Below are 20876 nucleotides of genomic sequence, written 5' to 3' on the forward strand. Positions count from 1 at the left end.
TTTGTACCCGTTTATACTCTGAGACATCTCAACACTGGTTTTCTACAGCTTGCCTTCAACTTTATATGCCAATGTCTCATTTCAACAAACAACCAGTTTCCTACAAAATTACCTCAAGAGACGGGCTCAAATCATATGTATATGTTATTTTTTTTGTTTTTTTTTTGTTTCATTTTGGGTGTTTTCATTAGCATATCGACAGCCATTAAGCGGTAACCTCTTACTCTCTCCAGAAAAGTTAATTCATCAATATGGTCACGAGATTACCCACATATAAAATTGCAACAAAAAGGATGTAATTAACATAGTCGTAAACCTAGTGGTCTTTCAGAGCCATTTCGAGGCGGGGTGAATTTTCTCCTTCACTGCTCTTACGTTTTATTTGTAAACAGCGTTTGACAAGTTGGGCGGGAAAGGCAAACAGATGAGTATGGGGGAGAAAGAAATGAGTGTAAAAACATCATTTCATACGCCATGGAAATCAGAATTGGCACGTATGTTTGGGATTCCCAGGATGACACCTACATTGTCAATAAATTTTGAGTAGAGAGGAACATTGAAAACAAGCCCCGAATCAGGAGGCAAGACATTTTAAAATAAGACATCAAATATCTGTTTTTCAAGTTTCGAAATGTTAGAAAAGATTAATTTTAACAGATCTGACTAACAAGCTATATGAAGGGAAGAATCGTCAATTTTGTCAGAAAAAGAGCGATACGAAAGACGAGTTGGAAAAAGAGAAATGGCGGTTCGTAAAGTGAACAAGAAAATGTGTTTAAGACGTTGTAAGGAAAGGAGGAACTGGACCAATGATCGAGGGTGAAAAAATATGATATTTTCTGATGAAAGCCAAGTTGAGACAGGAGCGGACTATCTCGTTTGGGCCTCTTTGTTGAGAAAACATGACGATGCCTTGTCTGCTGGTGTTGGAACATTAGTGGCGGTCATGATAACATAAATGGTCAGAAATACGCTGAGATAATAATTTATGGCCTCTTCTAGCCATTTTCCTAATAATGATTACATTTTCATGGATAATAACGCACTTGTACACAGAACTGGCGTGGTCCGTGAGACTGAAATAACTGAATGGCCAGCAAATCCCCTGATATAAATATCATGGAAAATATTTGACTTATACTGAAGGGTGGTTAGAGACATCGTGAATCGAGACCAGCTGTTCGATGAAAGCTACCGCCTGTGGCAATCTCACTAAATACTGAGGTAAGCCAAACGTTCATTACCTTGAACTCTAACTGAAGTTACTGATAAAAATACCACAGCTTAGAGCCGTGTTAGAAGTGACGAATTGACACGATTGACTTTATAGTACATGTAATTTTGGTCATAATAATGTTTGTTATAAATGTGTGAATCATTTCATAAGGATCGTAATGACCCAAACTACTACTGTCCCATAGCTCTTACCAGCTGCGTCCGTATGACTATGGAGCCAAAGATATTTGCTATCTAGAAACAAACAATTCACTGTTTATAATTCCAAGTAGCTTTCCTAAAAGGTCGATCTAAAGTTTCAGGAACTGAAACTTATTTTCGTAATGGTATAATAAATAATGAAATTATGCTGTCAATATTTGTCAGCCTTGAAAAGGCCTTCGACACTACATGTAAAAACGGTATTTTAAAAGACCTCTTAGATATGGGACTTAAATGTCTGTTCCCCTGAATCAAAAAACTTTTATCTCATCATTGGTTTATGGTAAGCGTACATAAACATACACATCGGGCACAGAGGGTTCTTTATATCTTGATCATTTCTTAATGTGCCACCACGCTAAAAAGGATATGAATAACATCGACAGCTGCAGCTTAGTTTCAATGAGGCCAAGAAATGGGAAGTTGAAAATGGTTTTAGATTTTCTGCATCTAAAAAAGTCGATATGCATTTTTGTTGTACACGGAAACTTCATCTAGACTCAAAGTTTTTATGTTGATCCAGTGAACTTGCTGGAAAAAACAGATTTTAGGGGTCATATCTGAATTATCTTCTATTCCCCATATTAAAATGCATAAAGCTAAATGTACAAATCTATTCCTCAAAGAAGAAATTAGTGTACCTGTCGTCAACAAAGATGCACGTTCGAGGTCAACAAGCGCAAGGCCAGTTCCCCAAGGGACTTTTAAGCAAGGATCTTGATATAATTAAGGTCGTATATAATAGAGTCTAGCACTGACTCAGGTGATGTGCGATCAATTATTAAATTTATATCGATCTTTGGTGAGGTCAAAATTGGGCCTTGGTTCTAAAAATGTTGAATACAGCATAGAGTCAATATGCTACAAAGCTTAAGTCAGATCTAACAAGCCTTGCCAACGACTGTGATGTGTAAATATATGTAGAAAGACGATTTGATATTCGTGTTCAGTAGCATGTTTGGAAGCTAACCTCAAACAAGAGGATATAGCTGTTGTGTCTCTTCCGGAGTTTCCTCCAAAACCTAAATAATATATGAACTACGTAAGCAGGCGAAATCAGGTACAAATCGGTTGATTCGGTTTTTTGAGGGACCGCTAATTCTAACTGCAGTGTTGTTTTGGGCTTCCATGATTAAATCTTCAGACTGCCGTGCAACGTTAACGATACAGCATTTAAGACATCAAATCCGCCTAAAGCAAAGGCGTTGTAAACAATACTGTTAGAGGTGCTACTTGCTTCATTGGCATGCAAGCTTTTGACACAAAGTATCGATTCCTGTAACAAACATTGAACGATTGATATTCAGTGTGATCTGAATGGTATAAAAAGATACTGGCCATAAACCATGTATTAGTAATCTTGATCAATATAAATAGATCGTAAGTTTCATAATCTACTATCGTCTTAACACAGATACACAAAGATTATAGTCGGCTGGATATGAAGAGTCTTTAGATACTATTTGAGAATGACCATTATCATCTCTAGAGTAAACTTAGCAATTCTTCCTGTCAATAACCGAACTTAACATGGTAAACGGAATAACTCAACATAATTTCTTCATGTTATCTAAAACAAACGCAAAATACATCAGAGGAACAACAAACCAGCTGCTAACACAAAATACATTACATGTACAATTATCCCATAAAAAACGGAAAATGCATTACATGGAGAACAAACACCTACAGAACACACCAGATGAACAATAAACTCACAGAGGACGCAAAATATACGGGATACAAAAGAAACTCCTGTACACAGAAATCGCTAAATAAATTTACATTAGGATTAGAAAGAAACACATAGACCGGAAAATGCATTAAATGTACAACAAACATATAGATCACCAATTGCATTAGAGTGAATGAATGAATGAATGAATGAATGAATGGATCAGTATGGCTTAAACCACACTGACAATATTTCAGCATTTTTCCTAAGAAAAGAGTCAATGAATGGTTTTCAACATAATAAAACAAACTTACAAAACTTCTGGAGTTTCTGCGTAGGGAATTTTGTCGTCAAAATTAATGGCTATCGGAACTTTGGCAGAAATTCAAAACCCTTGCAGTTGTACTTTTGCAAGTTTCACGGTTGACATTGTGTGTGAAATTCTGTGATAAAAATTCGCGTCTTCTGCAATGGAAAAATACTGAATGGGGCACGTGAGTTCATTTGTGCGATGTACCTGGTTGGCTAGATGTAGGCTTGAGGTAGATGGGCGCTGTTCGACTTGTGCATTTGGAATGATGTAGTACTATGAGAAACTACAGCGTAATTGGTGATGTTTGCATGAAGGAGTCGGGTACACATAGTTTTACTAGCGCTCTGGTTCGTTAAAAGCCAGGTAAGTTGATTGCCATAGCCTTCATTATTGATTTCAGAGCATGTTTTCCGTTGGCTGACACTTACATGTGTGCCACACACTACTGGAAGCTTTTCTTCTGTAGTTCATGCCGAGGTAAAATAGCTATAGCACTTAATGATTATTGTAAACAATTTGCCTTTGATAATGGTAATGTAGACAATGTAGAAAATTAAATTTTTTCCAATGGTTTAAGGAAAGTAAATCGCACTGCATGGAAATTCCCTTTTTTGTGGCAGCCAGTTGTCACCCAGCGCGAAAGTAGTTCGGCGTGTGCGAAGTTCAGGGGAGGGTTATTTCGGAAAAATATCGCACGGTTCTGTATCAGGCGGGTAACACGCATGGTATAAGATAGTAAACATTTATAGCTTTGGTTTGGTGTCACCGAGACAGATTCGGCAATGAATTTGTTTATTTCCAATGTGCCATAAAGGTCATGAGGGCTTCGATTGCGAAAGCTTTGTCGAGTGTTGGATTTATAATTGACAATACCGTGCCCAAACTTCTGATAGGTGAAACACCTAGTTGGGTTTGGGATATGTGCATCCACCTTGACATTGTAAGGGTCAATGAGTATACATTGTGGGAATCCGATATTACTGGAACTGAACAGATATGTACTGAGTTTCACCACATTGCCATTCCGCTTGCATTGAACCGTTTGAACTTTGTGACATTTTGAGTTGTCAGTTCGGAGCAGATTTCGTCCTCCAGGGAGGTCATCCAAATCAAAATCCTGTTGTGTTAAAACAGTTATGGGGTGAAAAGAAATCCGGGATGTCAGTAATTTTATCAAGGGACAACAGTTTAATGGCCTAAAACATGGCGATGCGATCACATTCTAACTCGTTCTATTGAGTCCCACCATATAAAAACCAGAAAGAGAAAACTGAACTGTAGTTTTCTTCTAAAACTTTAGTATACCTAAGAAGCTTGCTGAAAACAATATCGAAATATCTTGGAAATGTCTCATTTCGATCAAAGATCTTAAATCTGCATTTAACAAATCCACATGACAATGCGTGTGGCCCTCATTATGTTTATTATAAATGTCTGAACCATTTACCATCTAAGCCGCTTAAGCCTCACGTGGATTTGTATTATCCCGGCTCTCATACACACTGATCCATTTGATTACCGTCCCATAGCTCTTACCAACCGTGTCTGTAAGACAATGGAGCGGATGATAAATGGTAGGCATGTTTGGTGCCTTGACTCAAACACTTATCTAACATACAGTGTGGTTTTCCTGAAAGGTCAATCCAGTTTTGAACAGTAAGATATATACATGTACAGTTTTCTCGGTAAAGTGTTTTAAAACCATGCTAGTTTTCGTGTTTTAATTTTGGTTCTTATCTCGTTTCAAACATGATATATTTCTAATTACCATATCGAAAACCGCCTCGTGTTTTCAATTTGTTCTCGTCACACTATGGCTAAAATGTTGCCGATGTTGCGCTATGCCATAATTATTCATTCATTCAATCAACTTTTGTCGATTTAAAACTTTTATATGTAGTGATTTTATCAGTCATGAACATGTAGATTTTTCTGCAATTAATCTCCTAGGCATGCATTTTTTGTTGCAAATGAAACATTTACTTAGATCCCGAGCTTAATGTTTATGGCGAAATTGTTATTCAGAAGATTTTTGTAGAAAATATATTTTTGGGGAGATATTTGGGATATGCAATTGTCTTTTATGCCCCACATTAGGATGCCTAAATTTATTTATTTGGTTGGTGTTTTACGCCGTAGGATGCTTAAATCTAATAGATACGGAACAATCATGAGGTCTATATTGGACTAGGGGACAATCATTTATGGTTCCGCTAGAAAATAGAATCTAAAATGTTTGATCCTGTCTATCACCAGGTCTTAAGTCTTAGACTTGGTGCCTTTAGAACCTTACCCGTGGAGAGTTTATATGTCGATCCTAACGAGCCTTCGTTATATAACAGACGTGTGATACAAAGCTTAAAGCTCATCCAACAAACCCTACCTACATGTGGGACTCCAATTCACCACACAGAGTTAAATGTTATAAAAATTCTATCAAGATCTTTGCTTGGTTTTCATATTCGAGATCGTATTGTGGAAGCTAACATTAAAGCCGATTCTAGTCGTGTATTTTTCGGAGTCTCCGCCTTGGCTTCATCCACAACCTTTCGCCCACATCAGACAAAGGCTGTACACAGCCCATTCCATATTCAGTTGTATCCCACAGCATTCGCGCCAACGCTGTCATTAAATATTTGAAGGTCTCGTCCCGGTTGTTCAAAACTGTTTGAAGATTTAATATCAGATTTAACTTTAAACCAAGTTTTCATTTCTGTACTTAGCCCAAAATTAATTGCAGAACAGTACATTAAATATGAGCTAAGCCTGCTGCTGTTATACCTTGGACTTTGGTCAGCTCGATTGGTTGCTGAACTTGCCTGAAAATCTTAATTATACAATTGATTTAATATCAGATTTAGCAAATACACTTTCGAACAACTGGGCCCATCTCTCCAAGATAAGATCTTATTTAACGAATGAGTCGAAACGACAACCGTAGAGTTAAACACTAAATCTCAAAGACCGAATATCTTATTTAACAAATGAGTCGAAATAACAACAGTAGAGTTAAACACAAAATCTCTACAACAAAAGATCTTATTTAACAAATGAGTCGAAATGACAACCGTAAACACAAAATGTCTACGACATAAGATCTTATTTAACAAATGAGTTGAAATGACAACAGTAGAGTTAAACACAAAATCTCTGGCTGTTATTTAACAAGTGACTCGAAATAACAGCAGTAGCGTTAAACACAAAATCTCTACGAGAGAACCTCTTATTTGACAAATGAGTCGAAATGACAACAATATAGTTAGACACAAAATTTACAGAACAAAATATCTTATTTAACAAATAAGTCGAAATGACAACAATAGAGTTAAACACAAAATCTCTACAACAAGAGATCTTATTTCACAAATAAGTCGAAATGACAACAATAGAGTTAAACACAAAATCTCTACAACAAGAGATCTTATTTCACAAATAAGTCGAAATGACAACAATAGAGTTAAACACAAAATCACTACAACAAGAGATCTTATTTAACAAATGAGTCGAAATGACAACAATAGAGTTAAACAAAAAGTCTCTACAACAAGGGATCTTATTTAACAAATGAGTCGAAATGACAACAATAGAGTTAAACACAAAATCTCTACAACAAGAGATCTTATTTAACAAATAATTTGAAATGACAACAATAGAGTTAAACACAAAATCTCTACAACAAAAGATCTTAAATAAGCTGATTCACTGAAGCCATGAAACTTTAAACATCACAACAAGATCTCATAGCTTCTGAAAGAAACTGGAAAATAAAATGTCTCTTTAACAGAAGATCAATTTAATAGACAAGTTTGCTATCTTACACAACAATGAGACGTCAAGCCAAGAGCGCGAAATCTCCACCATAGTCAAATGTACACATTTGATAAATATTCCACATTTCTGTCGGCGGTGTGTCAGTGTAGAAGAATGCTTTCGAAAATTTATGGATTTTTTTTATCCCTGTGCCCGGATCAGAACCAGAAGGGTCTGGCCACTGCAACCAAAATAACGGCTCAATGACCAAAGAAAAAATGGAGGTATATATGAAAAGCAAACAAAAACATTGGGGTGAATTTCTAGTTCAAAAAAAAAATTGAACAGCGTGAAAATATTGTCAGCAGAAAAACATTTGATAAAGTCCCTAGATCTTATGTTGGCTGACTTCGGTCAAGCAGGCCAAGACTGAAAACCGGCAGGCAAATGGTGCTCTGAACACAAGTGTGTAACATGGGGTTTAAATTTTATTATCACGGACGCAATATTGTTCCTTTTCTATACTGCCTCCTACCGACCAAAACAGCTCAGTTGGTAGAGTGTTCGCCTCTGCAGCTGTAGATCCAGGGTCAAGCCTGGTTCGGGTCACCCCTATGACCTTAAGCATTAAGGGGATAGTGCATCGACTGGTTGAGGCGTATCAGTATAATGGTTCGGCATACTTGCCGTCGTCTCAGTGAGGCAGCACAAGATAAAAGAACAAGGAGGCACTTTAAATCCACTCTAAGGACTCATTCGTCGATATATGACTAAAAAATTGTTAAGTGCGACGTTAAACCCTTATCACTCACTGACTCACTCTATACTGTATGAATCTTGACACGAGAGCCTCATATTTTTAACTGAAAAGAATGTCTAATGAAAAGCTTAATACACTTTTAAAAAATAGTTTACAGACTATGATATGTTGACAAGCAGTTCTAATCATGATCCAGACAGGATAATGAGCAATATTTTAACTAATACGTACTGGTACTTACAAAAATCAACGTGTAGGGGTGTGCATGCCTGTCAGTTAGCACGTTTTCGTACAGGTATTGGCGTTTAAATATTTTATAATTCTGTCACATCTTTGTGGTTTCGATTTTACGCCACGTCATGTAAAATGTGCGGTCATTCCGGTATAGATGAACATGTAGGACTATAACTATTGCCACATCAGTAGTTGTTAACAATTCGCTTTCAAATCCTAGCATAGTCAATAACGTGTGAACATTACATGTTTGAGTGGCATTTACAACTTGGGAAAGAAGTACACTGGGAAAGTCTTTCCTATGGATGTACAACTTCTTGGTTTATTAACACGATGTTTCGATGTAGTTACTGACATCGTTAAGTGAATATGGAACTCGGAAAAACCGATTGTGTTAAAAAAAAATCGGTATCTAAAATATGGTGATTAGCAAAATCGGGCTCTGTAACTTTAATACGCATACTAACATCGCCACAATATTGCTACAATACTGCCATTGTTACGTTAAACCCTAATCAGTCATTCCTAATAAAGTCCTCGAAACAGCGCATCAATTGATTCCCGTCTACATGTCAACATTATGTTAACATATATGACCCCGTCCCCCTTCCTCCTCTCCCTCCCCGCCAGAGACCCAGTACAAATTTTGCAACTGACGCAGTGCGTTTTCCGACTATGCAAGTACACAATGTTGGGAAGAGATCCGTTAAGTAAATTTATTACAAATAAGCAAGATTTTTGTCCTCTTAAAACACATTCAGCCGTGTGTAAGGCTATATAGGATCCAACCGCTTCCATAGCCTTGGCCCTCGCCACATCACTGGTTGAGATAGTTACCAGGTAACACAGAGGCTCAATGATGAAACGAAATCTGTCCGTAGATCGTTATTTACGGCACAACATCTTGTCCGACACCTGCCCAAACTTCTTCTTGATGTACGGAATCTTGATGGCGTAGACAATTGGGTTTACCAGACTGTTAATGTAGGCGAGCACGCTGAGGTACATCATCACCATGCCTTTGTCAGCCAGGCTCATGTATTCCAAGTGGTCGTGGTACTCCAGGAACATAAATATTCCTGCAAAAAATAAGTACATATGTAACCAAATAAAACACCTGCAACGAAATACACACAACAGAAACAAATCAAACACACCTGTAACAAAATAACACTACTGAAACAAATCAGACACACCTGTAACAGAATAACACAACTGAAACAAATCAAACACGCCTGTAACAGAATAATGGGTTTACCTCAGGTTGTGCCCGGTTTCCTCCCACCACAATACTGGTCATCGCTGTATAAGTGAAATATTTTTGAGTACGGCGTAAAACACCAACCAAATATATAAATGTAACAGAATATACACAATTGTAATAATCTAAACATAAATGGTCACCAGAATGGATCAGAACAGGAAGGTAATAATGGCGCACTCTCTTAATACTGATATGATATATGTATAACGTTGATAAGATTAATTCCAGCCGTTCTAACAGTGGTGAAGGAGGGAGACCTCCTGTTATGATATGACATAAAATACTTCAACATGGAGATTAAGCTCAGAGCAGCGGTGAGGGTGCAAATTGTCACACGTAACTTCGAGTCAATTTACCTCAGTTTTAGTTTTATTCTAAATGTTCATGTTCATTTAGTAGAAACTTTTACGCCCACATCACCCGTTATCGCAGTTATCACTGTTATCACAGTGCGCACTTGTCCTGAGTAACCGATACGCCCTTATCGCCAGTTATCACTGTTATTACAGTGCGCACTTGTCTTGAGTAACCTATACGCCCACATCACCAGTTATCACTGTTATCACAGTGCGCACTTGTTTTGAGTAACCTATACGCCCATATCACCAGTTATCACTGTTATCACAGTGCGCACTTGTCTTGAGTAACCTATACGTCCGTATCACCAGTTATCACTTTTATCACAGTGCGCACTTGTCTTGAGTAACCTATACGCCCACACCACCAGTTATCACTGTTATCACAGTGCGCACTTGTCTTGAGTAACCTGTACGCCTAGCTCACCAGTTATCACTTTTATCACAGTGCGCACTTGTCTCGAGTAACCTATACGCCCATATCACCAGTTATCACTGTTATCACAGTGCGAACTTGTTTTGAGTAACCCATAAACCCACATCACCAGTTATCGCAGTTATCACTGTTATCACAGTGCGCACTTGTCTTGAGTAAGCTATATGCCCAAATCGCCATTTATCGCAGTTATCACTGTTATCACAGTGCGATTTTGTCTTGAGTATCCTATACGTCTACATCACCAGATATCGGAGTTATCACTGCTATCACAGTGCGCACCTGTCTTGAGTAACCTATACGCCCATATCACCAGTTATCACTGTTATTACAGTACGTACTTATCTTGAGTAACCTATACGCCCATATCATCAGTTATCGTAGTTATCACTGTTATCACAGTGCCCACTTGTCTTGAGTAACCTATACGCCCACACCACCAGTTATCACTGTTATCACCGTTATCACAGTGCGCACTTTAGACGTAATGAGTGTTATCTACACGATCTTTCAGCAGATATGCTTTTTAGACAATGGCGGAAAAGCATTTATAATGTTGAATTACCATTTTTCGAAAGTGTTATAAATTTATAAATAAGACTTAAAGGAAATCTTACAATATCTTAGTGTCAAATTAGCACCCTTAAGTGTTGATCATTATAAAAGTTTTTGAAAAAGTTCTTGTAAACTGACTTGCAAGTAATCATTATGTGGCGTAACGTTTTAATGTACTGGCCTCAGAGTTGTCATTTGACATGTTGTACCCACTTTAACAATGAGAAAATCTTGACGTTAACTTGTGCGTTTGAAAAAGTATACTGACCTGTCGGTGTCCAACAGGCCACGTATAGCCCCATGAGAATGAACACGGTTTTGGCAAACTGCAGCGTTCCTTTTGAAGGTCCGATGTCCGACGTCGTGCTCTGCTGAGCGGCAATGACCTTGGCGTGCCTTTGGGCGACTTTGAACATGTGACCGTAGAGAAAGATGTTAACGATGACGGGTGCGTAAAAGAGGATGTCCAGAAAGAGTATATACCCTCTGTCCATGACGAAATAGAAGCCACATTGGGCCCGTCGTGAGAGTGGGGTGCCCTTATTCCAGCCAAGCATTGGTAGAAAACCGAGAAAGAGAGACAGAAGCCATGTCGCGAACGAGATGCCGATGACGAACTTGTTGGTGAAGACCCGTGGGTACAGGTAGGGTCGAGTTATCTTGACATACCTGTCTATGGTCAGTAGACACAGGTGGAACATGGAGGAAATGTTAGCGGAGGCCAGAATTCCGTAACGAAACAGGCACTCTAAGAAAACCTGCCAGTTACCCAGATTGTAGGCGGACTGGTAGACTAGAAACATTCCCACAACTGTGTCCGATATGGCCAGTGACGCGATGAGGAGGTCGGACGGATTGTCCACTTCGTCCCTCAGATAGACCGCCGTGGCCGACAGGACATTCATGAAGATGATGACAGTTGCCAAGATGCAGAGGACGATATTAGAGACCAGAATGGCCACGGTCACGGGATAGCATTCCAGGGCCATGTATATGATACCGCCCGGCTCTGGACACCTTGAGTCATTCATTACGTCGGTAACGTTGCTTAATGAGTACTCCGCTATGAACGAAGCGTTTTCCATTTCCATCTTGGTGCACATGGTATTGCTCTCTCCACTGATGAATAAATTGTTTTGGGTTTGTCTTTTACCAAAAGGCACTTGGTTTTAAATTCAATGCTATTTGTCATTCAGCACCAACAGTCGGCAAAAGTTACAGCGAAACAACAAACAGCATTTGTTGTCCTTGTTTTCAGTTTGCTTAAATCGTGAACTTACAAGAATGTATGTTGTTTTCAGTCCGCACGCTCTTGTTCAGTAGGAGATTTAGAGAAAATGCCCGCATATTGACTACTGATAGGAAATACCGCTTCGATCTCTCAATGTGTCAGTTAGGGTTTGATGAGGGAGACAAATAACTAGCCAGCATTACTATAAATGTTTTTGTCCGCGAAGACAAAATGTCTACACAACATGTGATAGATGTCCAAGTGTAATACAGATGACATTATCTGGTATCAGATCAGAGTTCCGTTCGTCATTTCCATTCTTTTGTTGTCGGAATAACTGTTCATAGCCTTGTGCATTCTTTATATCACTATTACATGCGCTATATAGAATGCCTTCCATTAGTTAATAGATGTGCTGACTCATTAAGCGATCTCTTTAATCTGTGTTCTGCCGCATCGCTTGTATGGGTACGGAATTAAACTATAGATGCTGACAAATTGGACGAGAAACTTTGGCTGTATGTTGTCAGAATAATTGCAGAACAAATGCCACCCAATGTCGCTTCAAGCATTCACGACTGGATGAGCACAGGTCTTCGCGCATCGGTTCATGAAATGCTGATAATACATATCAACCTTACACCCTGTACGTTATCATCGTTTTGGTGTGGTGGTGGTGGTGGTGGGAGGAAGGGGATGCGGGCGTGGAGGGGGTGTGGATTGAGGGACGACAAGCCGTCATTGACACTCGTATAGGGCCGTTTGCACAGTCTTACGTCGACGCCCGTATAGGGCCGTTTGCACAGTCTTACGTCAACGCTCGTATAGAGCTGTTTGTGCGGTCTTACGTCGACGCCCGTATAGGGCCGTTTGCACAGTCTTACGTCAACGCTCGTATAGGGCTGTTTGTGCGGTCTTACGTCGACGCCCAGTATAGGGCCGTTTGCAAAGTCTTACGGCGTCGCTCACATTTGGCTGTTTGCACAGTCTTACGTCGATGCTCGTATAGGGCTGTTTACAGTCTTACGTTGACGCCCGTATAGGGCCGTTTGCACTGTCATACGTCGACGCTTGTATCGGACCGTTTGCACAGTCTTCCTTCGATGCTCGTATAGGGCCGTTTGCACAGTCTTACGTCGACGCCCGTTTAGGGCCGTTTGCACAGAGAAGAGTAAAACATTGGAAGGTCACTTTTCTTGTACTAACATGTCTTTACCTCACATCTGGTTTGTCACGAGTCCCTCAGTAACTTACCAATGGCCGGTGGATTACGCCTGGCACTGCTCCCTAAGCTCATTAAAATAATCGCCACCATGTAAGTGAAAAAAGCATTAATGTGACCATGGCGTTAAGCAATAATCATATACATAAATAAAACTTTCACAACAATGGGCATTCGAGAAAAAAAGGTAAAATATTGTCTGATAATGAGTGCGGGCTTCGGTCTGATAATCCCCGATAAATTAATGATGTTGTTATCTCAATGGAAAATATTAATATCGGTCCACTTGTGTTCCAGATCGGCACTGAGGACATGTTTCTTCTATTAATCATATGATGCCCGTATTGCTGTAACAACCTCAGCCCATGTCTGATAATAAAAAAAGAAGTCCTGGGGATATGTGGAGGAAAAGAGCTGAATCAGGTTCATGCTGGGTTTGAGGTTCACGTGAACTTGCTGATGGTATTCTAGGCTACATTTGTTTAAACTTCCGTTTTCTTCTTGTTCGGATTTTGGATGTCTTCATTTTCATGTGGAAAGCCCCAGCTGTTTCCAGGCTACATGTCCTCACCACAATATGCTGGAACTCTACCAATGCGTGGTACGACCCTTTTCATTCATTCAGTGAAATTCCACAACATGCGGTTTACATATTGGAACTTTATAGGAGGAACATATGTTACCTGCTGTACTGTGATTTGTTTGAAATCTAATATTTAATACAGTTAAAATATTTATGTAATGCAGACCTTGTCTACAGCCCAGGGTTAGGTCCATTTCTACATTACCTTCTGTATATGTGTTTTCAGAAGTTTTCGATTTAGAATTATACCCTAAAATCCGCAGGTTGCTGCCAGACCTTCCCACGGCCGGAGAGAAAGCCAGCATGAGTTGGAATTGACCTCACTGCCACCGTATTCTTGAGAGGCTTACACTATGAGATTGCATACAGGAGTTTACTTCGGTAAACCCGCCAGGTATACTTGGGTTTTCGCCCATGCACCTGATAACCATCATGGAAGTTAAGTGAGAAATTCGTGTATCAACGTGCAGGTAGAAGTATGTCGAATGGGGAGGGAGAGGTGTTGAGAGGATTACACTATGAGATTGTATACAGGAGTTTACTTGGGTTTACTTCATCCATGCACCAGATAACCATCATGGAAGTTAAGTGAGAAATTCGTGTATCAACGTGCAGGTAGAAGTATGTCGAATGGGGAGGGAGAGGTGTTGAGAGGATTACACTATGAGATTGTATACAGGAGTTTACTTGGGTTTACTTCATCCATGCACCTGATAACCATCATGGAAGTTAAGTGAGAAATTCGTGTATCAACGTGCACGTAGAAGTATGTCGAATGGGGAGGGAGAGGTGTTGAGGGGATTACATTTTATTCATTAACTTTTAACTCATTAACTTATGGAAGCCGGGTGAGGGCATCTGACTACGAGCCTCGAGCGTCGAGAGCCGCGACACGTGGACGGTACCATAAATTCGTCCTCATGCTTCTTTCTTGGACAAAATTTAGGTGACAGGAATGTTTACGTGGCGGGCACTGGTCCTGTCTCCATCACACACTTTTACCTTGCGGGCACTGGTCCTGTCTCCATCACACACTTTTACCTTGCGGACACTGATCCTGTCTCAGTTTTTGGTACTAAAAGTTGAATACACTTGGCTGAAGATAACATTGTTGAGGTGAACTTCATAAAACCCCAAAATAAGCTTTGAGGTGGTATGACATATTTTGGCTTAAGTCAGAAATGTCTTTGTGAAATCAGTCCCTCGTCTCCTTACTGTAGGTCTTTTGATTTATTTATCTGGTTGTTTTGCGCCATAACATTATGGTGGGAGGAAACCGGGCAGAGGCCGGGGGAAACCCTAGACCATCTACGGACTGTTGACAGACCTTCCCACGAACGACCAGAGAGGAAGCCAGCATGAGCTGGAATTGAACTCCCAGCGACCACATTTTGATGAATGAATGATTACAGCTTAACCTCACATCGGCAATATTTCAGCCATATCGTGGTGAGAACAAGGTGAAAACACGAGACAGTTAAGGTTTTCGAGAATATAGTGAGAACATCAAAAACAAAACGAAATCTATATGTATATAACTTTTTATCTATAAATATTTAAGACAATTACAATTTATATTTCATGATATAGGCCAATGGCCCTCAAATAATTTATGACAACATCGCCAGCGATGCTGTAAAATAAATCATATATAGAGTTGACTGTGTAGAATCATTGCCGAATATGGGCAAAGTCCACACAGTCAACCAGGATATGTTTGATGCCATATTGGGCATCACATCCAACACACTCGGGGGCACTGAGCCCATCCGGGATAAAATTGTGCGTTAGACGAGAAAGGCCAATAAGACACCTTGTCAAAACTACCTGGTCTCTACGAGACCATCCAAAAGTATAAGAATTATAGCCAATGACAAGATGAACAGCATGCAGTTTATTATGGACCTGCAAGTCCCATTCACCCTGCCAAAGGCGACGAATCTATTTAAGAATATTAGACTTTACGTCAGTATAAAGGGATTTTAACTTTTGATATGGATTTATTTAGGGTAGCCTTTGCCTCCCTGTCTACGATTGTGTTTCCATGGATACAAATAAAACTCGGTATCCAACAGAATATAATATCTTTACCTCTTTTAATTAGTTTTCTATGTAAGGCTAACATTTCCAGTATTAGCGGATTTTTAAATTTATTATGCTATATTGCCAAAAAGCAGGAGAGTGAGTCACTGCATATCATTGCAAGAAACATATGATAAGACCAGGAGTATTGCCCTGGCCTCTGCAGAAAAGATAGAAGATGAAGGCGGAAGACAAAGAAAAGTGACCCGTTGTTCTAAGACAGCCGCAGCCGCAACTCTATGCCCATCCTTTGACCATACATAAATTAATAATCTGGGTAATTAGCCTTAATTTGAGCAAAACCTTGCTGAATTCTATTTGATTTATTATATTTACGTAGATCGAATATCAATTTAGGTTGTGGAAGAAGCCATGGAGGGGACTCTGGGAAAGAAACCGGAGCTATGTCCCCAAGTTTAATGTTGGCTTCCACAATATGGTCCTTAACACGAACACCGAACGGAGGGATCTTGTTAGGACATTTAGTGATGACGCCGGTAGCATATCAGGAAATCATATACATATAAAGAACCCTCATTGCCAGATGTTAATGTTTTAGCCAAACTATTGATTTTTATGCTAAACAATGTTGGTGAAAGGATACTGCCCTGGGGTACACCCATCTCCTGCTCATGGTCGTCATAGAGAGTGGACCGCACCCTTACCTTAAACTGATGATCAGATATAAAGGTAAGCGACCATTTAACCCCATATCAGAAAGGTCTTTTAAAAATTCCATATTTCCATGTGGTGTCGTATACTTTTTTCAAGAACGAAAAATATCGACATCACAAGTTCAATATTAATAAAACCATCACGAATAAAAGTTTCAAATCGAACAAGATGATCTAAAGCAGATCGACCTTGACGAAAACCACACTGAATATTAGATAAAAGCTTGTTGGTTTCAAGAAACCAAACAAGTCTATCGTTTATCATCCATTCCATAGTCTTACAGACGCAGCTGGTGAGTTATGGGACGGTAATTATTTGGATCTGTATGATCCTTACCGGGTTTAGGGACCGGGATAATACACGCCTCCCTCCATGACGGTGGAAAATTACCAGTTATCCAAATATTATTAAGAGAGTTTCAGGTGGCTCATGTGATAAATGGTTCAGAAACTTATAACATACGTTATCAGGACTACATGCAGTATCGTGTGCCTTTTTAAATGCAATTTTAAGTTCATCGATATTAAAAAAACGATTATAATCTTCTAAATTTTTAGAAGAAAAGGGCAATTTAATTTTCTCCTTCTGGATTTTTATATGCTGGAATTCTGAAGTATAATTCTCAGAAGAAGATTTCTTGGAAACTGTCTCAGCTAATTTATTTGCTATATTGGATGGAGAGGTTAATATATTATCTCCATCTTTTAAATGCTGGACATTTGCTTTATTATTTTTGACCTTAAGTTTCTGAACCATGTTCCAGACCTTCCACAAATGTGGTGTTTTTGATATAAAGCCTGAAACAAAGTTCCACCAACCAGATCGTCTCTTGAGCTTGATTAATCGACAAGCCTTGGCTCTAAATACACGAACCTGGTTTAGGTTATTATCAGTGAGACAATAATTAAATCTGTGTTCAGCCTTTCCCCAGTCCTTTATGGCTTTACGACAGTCATTGTCGTACCAAGGTTTACTTTTGGATTTGGGATTTGTCGAGGTTTTCGGGATAGTTCTATCGGCAGCTCGTAAAACAAGCTCATTAAATTTTAATATAGGATCATCTGCTGCATTCAGGGTCTCTGAAGTGATATCAGCCTCGCAGAACATCTCAAATGCGATCCAATCTGCTTTATCGAACTTCCACCAAGCTACGCGTTATGTGTTAAGCTCTAGGATAATAGGAAAATGGTCACTACCACAAACATCATCATGCACTCTCCAAGAAAAATCAGGGAGAAGTGATGGATCTGTGACAGTGAGATCGATAGCAGAATAAGCGCCATTTCCCGGATGTAAATAGGTATTAGAACCATTATTGAAAAAAGCACGGTTCCACCTTAGATGAGGTCTTCTACTATCTTGCCCTTATTATTTATGTCATTACTGCCCCATAGGGGGTTATGGAAATTAAAATCTCCCATTAAAATAAACGTCTTAGGTAGTTGTTCTACTAAAGTATATAAGTGAGAAACTGACAAAAAAGTGTTCGGAGGTTGATACACCGAACATTATGTGATTGTTTCAGACAGAGAAACACGAACGGCCACAGCCTGAAGCTCTGTAACCAGAGAAACCGGACTGTGAATAATATTGTTATTGATGAAGATAGAAGAGCCACCTGTAGCTCAAATTAATAATTGCTCAGCTATATACTTATATTTTCGGTAACTATGTGGAAATCACAAGTCAATCTTGCTCGATAGACCATCTGGTCGTGCATGGTTAGCTTACTATTCTAACATAGCAGCTAACCAAGGAAGTGTAATATATATAGTGAATTATATAGAGGCAGAAAGTTACACAAAACGTAGTACAGTGATGACCCCCACTGTACAGTGTTTATCACAGACTACACGTACTCAGTCTGATAACAATACCCATATTTAGAACTTTTATGAAGCGTGTCGTAGGCTTGGGGTTAGCTAAGAAAAGGGCACTGTGTAGAAGTATAACACCAGCTATCATTCACTGCTACAGTTCCGCTTTTTGAGGTGCACAGTTACCTGCATTGTGACCCAGGCCCCGCCTTACCTTACCAGGTCCTGATGCGTGACCTCAGCGGAGGTCACGTGGAAAATGTGTTGTTAATAATAAGGTATATATTGACCACCATAACTACAGATTGATTTGTTGGTCGTGGGTTATCGACGCCTGATCATCACAGCAGAGAGCCGAGCCTCGCGCGGCTCACGGGGGTTACAATTTCAGGGCGATTTAAGGAAATACAACCTTGACTATAAGAAGAAGAAAAAATGAAGTGGAAAGCTTGCATGTCGTGGACCGGCATCATCTTCGGCGCTATTACGTCGACTTTATTCGGACTTGAACTGGCTTTCAATGTTTACGCTGTTCCTTTAAAGCAAACATTTAATTTCACCCAAACTGAAGGTAAGTCCACAACTCCTGGTACTCTGCTTCGTAATTGTGTCTAATTATCAATATGGTAAGAGCGTCCAGAACCCCTTGGTCTCTGTTTCGTAATTGTGTGAGCTAGCACGTTACGCGGGGCTAGGGGCTGTATATTCATCGTGTTGAATCAGATCTCCACGTTGTATGTATAAACAGTTGCAATCAAAGTGCAGCTGACATACACACATGTATTTTATTATCGACAATTCCTTTACTTGCATGGTACACGATTTGGATACTGCATTCACTCGCCTCGAACATTTCTTGCGTTTTTCATGCATCACTGAAAACTGTTGACAGCTTTTCTTTGCATGGTCTCCTAAGTTTGCTCTATATATACTTTCTTAGATCTTCAGTGATTTTTGTTAAACACTGGAACAGACCTTGTGATTATTGATTATTGCCAAAATTTTGACATCCACCCTTTCAATATGTATGGGCCGGTCATTTAGATCTGTCACCATCCTATAAACCTATAAAGTATAACACAGCAATTGGTTTATCTATTTTCAATGAAAGACTTGTATTCCAAGTATCTTAAACCGGCATTAAATATTGCTTTTTTAAAAGGTTTAGTGAAACTTTAACACGCCTTCAGCACGTCGCTGTTATCGAGAGCGGTGTGACCTCACGTTTACTGAAGCTCTTCAGAATACGTCGGAGGTATTTTGTGATTAGGTAGTAAACATGGCCAAAAAGAAGTTGTTGGTGATGACGATGAAAGCTGAATTTACCAACCATGTATAGATGATTTCTGGAAATCAAAACAAACCGGAAGGATATTACTTCTTCCACCGTTTGAATTGTTAATACCATCGTACGGAATCTGAACGTCTCTTAGCAACCCGCGGATAGTCATGCAGGACGTAAAGCTCGTAAATTAAATAAATAAACAAAATAACTGTACAGTAGACCCCCTACCGTTTACAAGGATAGCATCTCAGTATCCACTGATTCTCCGCGGGCGTTGATTCCTCGGTTGCAATGTACGGAAAAATATACGGTCACTGCCGAAGGGTTCTACGTGGGCGCCAGGCCCTGTGATCTACAAATCGCCTTCAGATGTAATATTGACTCACCGTCTAGGTCACCGTCTCCGGAGCGGTCATGATGGTGCCTCCATGTTGATGCTTACAAAATTATTATAGCATTGCTGTTGACTTGGATTCATGCCAAGTTTTTAAAACATGAAAATTATTCTGGTGCCAACTGGGGCTAATGACACACGTCTACACAATGATGTCTTATGTAACAGTTATGCCATATTAGCTATTACCCTTTAAATAAGCGTAAACACCAAAATTAACACTATTCTTTAACACTTTTTACAGAGTTGTTAAACATTAAACATTGTGCTTAAAATCCAAAACATTATGTTTAAAAAAGATAAAACACCACAAGGTGTTCAACTGGCTGATACACTTTGAACACAGTCTAGAGTTTATTTGAAAACCAACACTGTGTTTACCTGATCGATACTAATTTCCATCACATGAAAATGATGATTACTGTTTACTGTGGAAACCATATGATATAGACCAAGTGGGACTGCTAAAACAAACAACAAATCACGAAAGTATCTGTTTTCTTTAATTTTTATAATTTGTTCGTCTTTTGTTTTGTATTATTTCAACTTTTCATGGTGTATGTTTAACAAGAGGCTGTATATCAGTTTAACAAGAGGATGTATATATGTTTAACAAGAGGCTGTATATTTGTTAGTAGTATAGGTAATAGGGGTTCTGGCGCACCCTCCCCTTGGCAAATAGCGGCTCCCAGCCCCCATTCCCTACCCAGCTTCTGGGGGTAGTATACACACTATAGGTTCTGACGCACCCTCCCCTTGGGGCCCTGCCCATAACAAATAAAGGCCGCAACCCCTTTTTCCCTGCTT

General features: G+C 39.4%; 1 protein-coding gene across 1 annotated transcript; it reads right to left on the reverse strand.

Moving 5' to 3' along the window:
* Nucleotides 1-9054: 9054 nt before the first annotated feature.
* Nucleotides 9055-11871, reverse strand: LOC135479305 (adenosine receptor A2b-like). The gene is made up of 2 exons (XM_064759128.1): nucleotides 11049-11871; nucleotides 9055-9248 (listed from the first exon to the last, which is right to left on the reverse strand). Exons 1-2 carry the CDS (start codon nucleotides 11869-11871, stop codon nucleotides 9055-9057), a joined length of 1017 nt encoding a protein of 338 aa, XP_064615198.1.
* Between the last annotated feature and the right edge of the window lie 9005 nt (nucleotides 11872-20876).

This window comes from Liolophura sinensis, chromosome 12 (genome assembly GCF_032854445.1).
Source record: "Liolophura sinensis isolate JHLJ2023 chromosome 12, CUHK_Ljap_v2, whole genome shotgun sequence".
Lineage (NCBI taxonomy): Eukaryota > Metazoa > Mollusca > Polyplacophora > Chitonida > Chitonidae > Liolophura > Liolophura sinensis.

What these genes read in the sequence shown, in the direction of transcription:
- LOC135479305 (XM_064759128.1), bottom strand. Translation starts at nt 11,871, where the DNA reads ATGGAAATGGAAAACGCTTCGTTCATAGCGGAGTACTCATTAAGCAAC. An exon ending in GGCCTGTTGGACACCGACAG is followed by an intron (nt 9,249 to 11,048) that starts GTCAGTATACTT and finishes TATTTTTTGCAG; the next exon opens with GAATATTTATGTTCCTGGAG.